General features: G+C 36.2%; 1 protein-coding gene across 3 annotated transcripts in view; it reads right to left on the reverse strand.

The window, feature by feature from the left end:
• LOC106876669 (serine/threonine-protein phosphatase 2A 56 kDa regulatory subunit alpha isoform) overlaps window positions 1–9,730 on the reverse strand; it is a 346,085-nt gene that overhangs the window by 101,573 nt on the left and 234,782 nt on the right. For all 3 annotated transcript variants that reach the window (XM_052966626.1, XM_052966625.1, XM_052966627.1), the window contains exons 7-8: window positions 3,861–3,969; window positions 1,514–1,567 (exon numbers count right to left, since the gene is read on the reverse strand). In XM_052966626.1, the coding sequence (XP_052822586.1) occupies window positions 1,514–1,567; window positions 3,861–3,969 (163 nt within the window). The remainder of the gene's footprint in view (window positions 1–1,513; window positions 1,568–3,860; window positions 3,970–9,730) is intronic.

Here is a 9,730-nt window from a genome sequence, read left to right on the forward strand (position 1 = left end):
AAGGTCAAAAGTGTTTGTCACTTAAGCTTGTTGCAGAGACTATTTTATAGCCTAATTATAAGACCACAAAGGAAACTAAGCTTTAAATTGGAAGATCAAATACAAATTATATTTGATTAAAATTATCTATTTAAAAATTTGACAGAGAGTTAGCTACTTTATATTCTTTTATTTTACTTGCTTCGGTTATTAGACTGTGGCCATGTCACCTTGAAGTTTTAGCTGAACAAATCGACCCCAGTACTTATTTTTTAAGCCTGGTACTTATTCTATCAGTTTCTTTTGCTGAACCACTTCGTTACAGAGACACACCAACACCAGTTGTTAAGCAGTGGTGAGGAGGCAAACAGGCACAAAGACAGACACATATATACATACATACACCATGTGCTTGTTTAAGTTTCCATCAACTAAATCCACTCACAAGGCTTTGGTTGGCCTGAGGCTATAGAAGACACTTTCCCAAGGTTCCACACAGTGGGACTGACCCTAGAACCATGTTGATGTGAAGCAACATACATTTCTAAAAAAAATTGTTTTTTCTACTCTCTGAGTGGTTGGCGTTAGGAAGGGCATCCAGCTGTAGAAACTCTACCAAATTGGATTGGAGCCTGGTGTAGCCATCCGGTTGCACCAGTCCTCAGTCAAATCGTCCAACCCATGCTAGCATGGAAAGCGGACGTTAAACGATGATGATGATGATGATGCTTGTACTTGTGTCTTTCAGTGCTAAACCTTATTAAATGATTCTGCAATCTGAAGCAATATTTGTGGCAACTAAATGTTACTTAGGAGAGTAGGAGTGCCCAAGAGCTGATATAACAAGTTTGATTGAGGTTAAGTAGCTATTGAATCTTAGGTAGAATAGATTTGTCTTGTTTTCAAGTATAATGCAACGTTTGTGATAAGCTAGTAAGCCTATTAACTGAATCACTCAATTGCTAGATCTTGGACAAATCAATGGTGCAGGTTCTAAAGTTCAAGCACACACAGGGCAGAAAGCAAGAGGTCAAAAGCAGTCAACAGAAATAAGAGTGGAATTACTATTCTTTTCTGGATTATCAAAAGTTTACTTCTTCCACCATTTTACATTCATTATCTTTCGTGCGAGATCGTTGCCGGTGCCCCTGGACTGGCTCCTGTGTGGGTGGCACATAAAAGACACCATTTCGAGCGTGGCCGTTTTCGTGCGGGTGACACGTAAAAGCACCCACTACACTCTCTGAGTGGTTGGCGTTAGGAAGGGCATTCAGCTGTAGAAACTCTGCCAAATTAGATTGGAGCCTGGTGTTGCCATCCGGTTTCACCAGTCCTCAGTCAAATTGTCCAACCCATGCTAGCATGGAAAGGGGACGTTAAACGATGATGATCTGAATGTAAAATGGTGAGAAACTTGTACAAATCATAAAGACCAGTTAATCATTAACAGATACCTAGTGTTCCAGACAGGCTTTCTTGAAACATGTAGAGCAACATGACAGCATAAGAAAGACAAATAAAATTATTGACTTACTTCTTCAGTAAGAGAGGCATCTTTCTCCAAGAACTGTACAACGCAGTATGCCAGCTAAAGAACAAGAAAAAAATTATAGCATTTTAAAATAATAAAAAAAAGAAGACAATAGTAGACACTTTATGTATCCTTATCCAGAAAATAAACATTGTTCAGCACATAGAAAAGTAAACTGTAGATGTGTGTTAGTAAGCATATATATATGTATGTATATGTGCATATTTTCAAATATGAGTATGTAAGATTTAACAATTGGAATGTATGTGAATGCAAGCGCATGTGTGCATTTATGCACATATACGTATATATATATCTCCCAGCATACTGATAAAAAAACTATGAAAAAATTCTGTGCAATGCAAAATACAATCCTTCTTTCTTCAAAATTAACAGTTTTACTCCATTATAAGGTATCAATTAAAATGTCTTTCTCTCATTTTCTTCACTCCAGACTTTGGGTATTTCTACTCAAAGTACTAAGAGTGTTAAATGCATTAAGTTAAAACTTTAATCTTTCTTCTGAGATCTATGTATCTATTCCCAACAGCTTTGCTGTGGCTCTCCAAATCACTATTCTACATGACATAGTTAAAACAGTCAGAGCATGGAGTTTCTATAAATGAATTAAAAGTCATACAGTATGGTTTTTAGACCTAACACTTAAATTTTAAAATGTTAGATATTTTTCACACTCCACTTTGTCATTTAAGGCTGTCACACCTAAGCTAATATTACTCAGAGTGAGGTGCACATCTGTACTAGTGGGATCTAAGTTACTCCAGGATGGGGCATAAGTAACAAGTGAAAAACTTGCAATAAAGCTTTAATTAAAACTTTGTTGGAAGCAGATACAGATGAATGGTGAGTAGATGCAGTGACATGCAGCAATAATGCATGCCCCCATACCTGACCTAACAGTGCTTCCAAAAGCCAATTTTGCAGAGGTGGGCAGGTCTTAAGAACTTCATATTGCTACACATTACAGTGCTTTCCCATCATCTCCATGAGGTTCAGAATCCTGAGATCAGCCTTTACCACTTTATCCCATATCTTTCTGGGTCACCTTTTCCACAACTCCAACCAAATTTAGCAACTGGCATTTCTTTATACAACTGTCTACATTCATATGCAATCACATGTCCATACCAGCACAATCTTCCTTCTTATAAACAACTTAGTCTTCTTATGCCCAGTGCTTCTCTCAGTAAATTTATACTGTATCATCTATTCACACTTATATTGCACATGCAATGGAGCATGCTCATTTCTTTTCTTTTCAGTCTTCTCAAGTATTCTGCATTCAAGTGCCACCTCTCACTACCAAGCAGTATTGCAGTTTTAACTCAAGGATCATACAATCTTCCCAGCACTCTGTAGGAAAGAACCTTCATTGTCAACAGTAGTTGTAGCTCCCTGAAATTTCTCAAACCCTTTCTTACTCTGCTTTTTATATTTTCAGAGCTGCCTGCAGCTTTGCTAATTACATCTCCCAGGTAACAAGTTATCAACTACTAGTGAGCCATCCCAATATTCAAGAGTGTTTGTATCTGGTGTTCTTAGTGTGTACTGCACCAGTGCATCTATCATGTGAAGCTTATGTTCTCTGCTTGACTGCCTTTGATTCCATTTCAGCTCTTGTGTACCCATACTTTACATTGGATACAGCATGTAGAGTTTATACCTATCCTTTGTCTGCATATTGAGTAAAGCCATTTCCCTGAAGATACTAGAGTCTTGTTTTCTTTCTTACTAACTAAAACCTTTGCTAAGTTTACTTAAGACCCTTTGATTCTAGGTCTAGTTTCCATGCCTGGAATTTTCTCTCAAATTCTCCTATAGATTTAAGCTATGAGAGCTCGGTCTTCAGCATAAAGGAGTTCCAAAGAACATCTAGTTATAAACTCCTCTGTGATAGCCTGTAGCTATGTTGAATAGGAGAGGACTGAGGACTGAGCCATGATGAACTCATACCTTGACACTGAATTCATCATTGAAATCATTTACTCACTATATCTTTGTACACAGCTCGCCAAAAATCTGATTTTAATCTGGAGAAAGTCAAGTCCAATTTCTAAAATGAAATTTTGGTGTGGTTGTCTTTTAGAATATGATACTAAATTATAAATTTAATAATGACTAAAACCTAAGTCACCACAAATGTAAATTTTGAGATTTATCAAAGTTGTCACGACTAAAAAAGCATTAAAAGTTAATTGAGATTACATGACTAGAAAAGAAATCGGATTAATAATGAATTTCTCTGACTACAATCAAATTGAAAGATATTCCTTAAGAAGGATTAATAATAGTTCAACTGATGTAAAAAGATCTGTTTGAATTAACTTACTTGTGCATGGTAAAGACTCAAGCTGCGAGCTTTATGCAATGGGATAAGAACCCTGATTAAAAACAATTTGTGTTCTTGTTTCAATGGGAGGGCAAATCCATTAATGATGCTGAAAAAGAAAAGAAAAAAAAGGTAACTGAAGAAAATAACATACTTCAGAAGGTAACAAAAAATAGAAAGAAAAATATACAAAGATTTGTCTTCTGTCTATAAAACAATTCTAGTGACACAGTAGCTTCTCCATATGCAGTAATTCTGTAGTACCTAGAAAACATTTTTAGCATCTCTTTCCTTAAATTGGTGGAAGTGACTTGATCTCTTGCTTAATGTGAGCAATCAATACAATCATACGTCCATCTGAGAGGTGTGAAAAATGTGTCTAGGTTTTTATAACCATATTCAGAAATAGTTTATGTATCAGAACAGTCATGTTGCACTTGGCTGTCCTCTATTAATGAATGTATATGACAGTGTGTGGAAACAAGGACATTTTTATCTGAGTTAATTTAATATAATTGGATTCTAATTTTCTTTCAAATTGAGATGCAGTACTTTTGTAGTAGTTGTATGCATTTACAATTATAATAAACTAATTTGAATAATAAAGTATTAATTGGTTACATCTCTAGTTGACCAAATATTAGCTGAAACTAAATTGTTACTACATGTTATTTTGAAATTGCTTTTAATGCATGACTAGCAAACTTAGCTGTTCAACTTGCATTTTCCAAACAAATTCAAGCATATAACAACAATAATAATCTTTTTACTTCATTTACCATAAGAGTACATACACTCATCATCATCACCATCATTTAACATCTGTATTCCATGCTAGCATGGGTTGGACACTTACAAAAAAAGTCGGGTTACAAGATCTATGGTTACATAAAAATGAGAGGTGGGACAAAAATATTTTGTAATGTCATCATCACTTTTATATCTGTATTTTTCATGCAGTTAAATAGGAATGTTTGAGGCAGTGTTTTGTGGCTAGATGCCCTTTCTGATATCAATCTTATTACAACATGCAGGGATATGATGGATCTATTCTAAGAAATGGAATATGCAGTATAATAAAGAATTTAAATAAAATATACAGATATGCAAGGTAAGTAAATAAATACAACTAAAACACAAAAACGCAACAAACCCACATACAGTTGAAAAGACACCACCTAGGCTGGATCAGAGCACTCTGTGACAGCAACCCCCTTTCAGCCAAAACTATCAAAAGCATTCAAGAACATTTTCTATGTTGGACTAAGCTTGAATTCTGTCATGTCCTCAAGGTAGTTCATATACAGTTCTTCATAGAGTGCTTAGTTTGGTCAGCAGTTTTTATTTCAATATTCCACAAAATCTAACCCCATCTTCTCAATCAATATATCACACCTCTTTCATGTTATTTAGATGGTGCAGCAGCTTTTCATTGGTTATTCAAAGAATTGTAACTCCTTTGAAGAGGAGTCTTACTTCCCAAAGGAAGGTGGGTCTCTCTTCTTACATGAGATTATTTTGCAAAGGTGGAGACGAACCAAGAGCCAACATCCAAACTAATGTGCTGTGACACAGAAGTCTGTGGCTAGATGTCTGTGGGCACCAGCTCTGCCTATTGCTTCATCACTGGATTTAAGGACCTGGTACACATTTTCTTATGCCCTTCTCAGAAAATGAAGCAAACATTATGCCATATGATGACCAGGGCCTCTTGTAACAGTTGCTTTGAGAACATATGGAAGTTTGCTTTTCTATCTTTTATTTTAAAGGAAAATTGTCACTTTTTGTTTTTACCTGGATGTATTCAGGGGTGGGGTGGGGGGAGACACTGTGTCTCTTGTAATGTATATCGTTTGTGTTCTTTCCTTTTCTAGTTGCTAGTCTATATAGAGTGCAATCTCCTTACATTACCATTTCTAGCAAAACTACTGCTAGTGCTCTTCCGCTTACTGTTATCAGAAATACTTTTTTTCATTTATTAACCCTTTCGTTTCTGTATTTATTTTGAGATGATCTGTATTTCTTTCAATTACTTCAAAATATAACAAAGAATTTAGTAAAATAACTTAGTTATCATTCAGCTAGTGTTAGGAACATAAATTGTGACTAAGGTTTGGTGGAAGATTTTAATTCAAAAGACATTTGTACTCAGAGCCAGAGCTGGTTTCAACCGGGTTGGTAATGAAGGGGTTAAAGAGTAAATGTCTTCTGTGCCTGCTTGCTTAGATGCATTCATTTTCTTTTTTCTACCTGTTTATGAGTAAACTTTTTTATTACTTCTAAAAGGCAAACCATTTTTGTGGTCTTTAGCGTGTCCAAGCAGACCTCATTCAACTACTTGTCGCATGATAACTCTGAGCTTACCTATAATGTACCACAGAGGTGACAAAGAACCAAGGGTCAACATTTGTATCAATGCCCTTGGCTGCAACCCTTGAATGTCTTCCAATAAAATATTAGGAAAAGTTACAGCCTGAAGGAGAGTAAAGAAGCTAAAAATATGTCCAGGTGGGTGTCTGCTATGACACATTCTTAATTACACAGAGAATATATGTGGTGAAAAGGGTAATTCAAAGTTCCTACAAGATAACCTGCAAGCTAAGCAGCGGTAGAGTAAAATACTGATCTACAAAGATATGGAATAATTTGATGCATTGAACTGTCTTGCTGGGAGAGAAAACAAGTAATATCTAGAGCAGTCATGGGTAGACTGTGATCTGCAGGACTTTCTAAATGGCATACCTAACAAAAAATTACCTTGAATGTTTTTGGTAGTGCAGCCCACCTGATGATGAGTTATATCTCAAGCGGCCCACTTCAAGTTGCCTATGCTTGACCTAAAGACAGTAGGTAAGAGACAATGACTATAGAGAGTAAGGATTAAGTATTGAGATGGTGAAAATGTCAATGTATTTGTGAAGCAGTGCTATATTCAACTACTACAAAATAAATGAGAGACATTAGGGTCTGATGTTAATGGATAGATCAACTTAAGAATCAATGAAACAAATACAAATTAAAATTTGACAGTTCATAGCCGGCATGCAGTAGGTTTTTATCAATTAGGTGTAGATGGAAGAATTGTTAAGGTCATAAATGAGAGTAAGATCGACCATAAGCACAGTTAGGAATTAAGTGCTTAAAGTAATTCAGGAAGTTTGGCTTCTATTGTAGATCAAATCAAACAACTATTGTAGATCAAATCAAAGAAGTCAAAATAAATGGACTTGAGTTAAAAGACCTGAAGATAAACATTACCAAGACTATGGTGTTAGTGAAAAGAGTGACATAAAGGAAACAGCTTCACAAGCAGGATGGTAGGAGGCAGAGACGTTTAGTACATAAAGGTGCCATAGAACCTCTTGCAATCTTTCAAAGAAACTGAATGGTAAGTGTACCAGGTGAACTAGAGTAGTTATCTACATGAGTGGTTAGGAAATGCTTGAATGGCAATTAGTAAGCTGTTATCTTGGAAATATAATTAGCACTCAAGTGGAGACAGTCATAATATAATAGAAAAGTGATAGATGAGGTTTTGAAAATATTTATCCATGTTGATGACAAAGGGCATCCTTCTCTGTGGAAAAAGATGATCTATATGAAGTAGATTTAAAAAATATGGTGTTACCGAAAACACAGAGTGAGTGCAGGTAACTGTGTTTGTATGCACCCTTGTCTAAGACATCATGTGATGGTTGTAAATGAGAATCATCCTTATATGAGTGAGGTTGTTCATTTCCAGTTGTCCACAAAAAAAAAAAAAACACATCTGACCAAAGGGAAATATTACTCCCAGTGAAGGTTGGTGACAGGAAGGGCATCCAACTGCACAAAATCTGTCACAACAAATTCTGTTTAACTCATGCAAGCATGGAAAAGTGGACATTAACTGATGGTAGTGACAAAAGTAAGCTAGGAGAGTGGCCAATATACATATAGAGAATTACAGTTTACGCTTGGATGGTGGCAGAGGTGTAATCTAGGGCTAGATAAATGGGTGAAAAGTGGTTTAAAAAAAAAAAAGACTGCTTTTGTTTGGAGTGAAAGTGCAGACTTTCAATAGCCTGAGCTCACTGAGAATTAAGTAACAATGGAAAGTGGACATGTTTTGAGAACAAATAGCACATTTCACTGGATTCATAAAGAAAATCCACATCTTTACTAGACATTAAGGTTAAAGATGATGTGAGGATGGTGTGTCAGTTGTGAGTAGAGTGAGAGGAAGAAAATATAAAGCAAATGTGTGAGTCAGGTTTATAATATCAGAGATGGTAAAGGAGAATTCCAAACATGGGCAAAGAAATGTCAATGAAAGAAATGAAAGCACTAAGCTCATTGCCACAGAATGCCAATGTAATGGCTGTACAATTCTGGAGTAGGTCCAATGAAATAAGTAAAAGATTTGAGCCTCAAGATAGCTTATAGAAGCTGGTGTGACAAGGACCCATCTCTGTATCCTGATCATATTGGTAATTTGTAGATGGAACTCACTGAAGAAGAAATAGTTGAAGGTAAGGGTAAGATAAGATAGAGAAGGATCGCAGTGCTAAGAGCTAGTAATGAAATGTTGACAATATACAAGGTTTTAATATCTACAGCTAATAGGAATTGTGAGGAGGAAAGAAAAGGAACTGAAAAGGCTAAAGGTCAGGATACTTGATATGTGAAGTAGCGTAGTAACATGTAGGGATATGAGTTTATCAATGTAGCTTGCAAAGTAAGTTCAGTGAAACACCTATCAATAGAGACAAATGGATGTCCAGGATTGTTGGATTTGTACAGCTTAAGAAGAAAATAGTGGAAGGGGGTGGGGTGATGACTTAGCAGTGGTAGGAGGCAGTGCAGAAAAAGATGAATTCTTTATAGTATGGAATAAGAGTTTTTAGTCCTTGAGTGTGTGATCCTTGGGTAGCTAATAGTAGAAAGCTTTATTTCACTTACTTCACCAGAATAATTAGCAATAATATATTGTGAAAACATTTAATATCCTTTCTTCAGTGGAGATGGCTGTGATTAAGAAGTTTGCTTCACATCCATTATTTTGGGTTTGATTCCACTGTATGATATCTTAGGCAAGTGTCTTGTATTATTGCCTTAACCAGACAAGTGCTTGCCAATGAAATTTGGTAAATGTAAACTAGAGAAAAGAAGTTTGTCACATGTGTATGTGTGTCTTCTAACTGATACAGCTTGAGCAACACTAACATTTATGTTCCCTAAACAATATATCCTGCAGCTCAAAAAAATCTACGGAATTAAGTACCTTACTTAAAAACAAGGGTTGATGACAGGAAGGGCATTTGCTATAAAAATATAGTCTTGATAAATGTCGTTCAACCCATGCCAGCATGAAAAAGGTAGATGTAAAAACAATGAGGAGGAGGAGTCAGAAATTTATTCCCTTCATTAACCATTTATAATATATAATTATTAACTAACTGATAAAACAGGAACATTTACATGATAGCAAATCATTTTACAAGTCTGACAATAAAGTAAATAATGTATATACACAGTGGAGATAACGTCAATAAATCATAAATGAATTAATCTTGAAATGACCAAACGCGGCGACGGTGGGCGTCATCGCGTCGGAGAAAACACGCGCCGCTCGCGACTGCGTCCCCCACTCGCTGCCCGGCATCGCCGTATGATGATCGAATGGGTGAAAATAAGGCGCAGGAATGGCTGTGTGGTAAGTCGCTTGCTTACCAACCACATGGTTCCGGGTTCATTCCCACTGCATGGTACCTCAGGCAAGTGTCTTCTACTATAGCCTCGGGCCGACCAAAGCCTTGTGAGTGGATTTGGTAGACGGAAACTGAAAGAAGCTCGTCGTATATATGTATATATATGTGTGTGTGTATGTG

Source organism: Octopus bimaculoides, chromosome 3, assembly GCF_001194135.2.
Source record: "Octopus bimaculoides isolate UCB-OBI-ISO-001 chromosome 3, ASM119413v2, whole genome shotgun sequence".
Classification (NCBI taxonomy): Eukaryota; Metazoa; Mollusca; class Cephalopoda; order Octopoda; family Octopodidae; genus Octopus; species Octopus bimaculoides.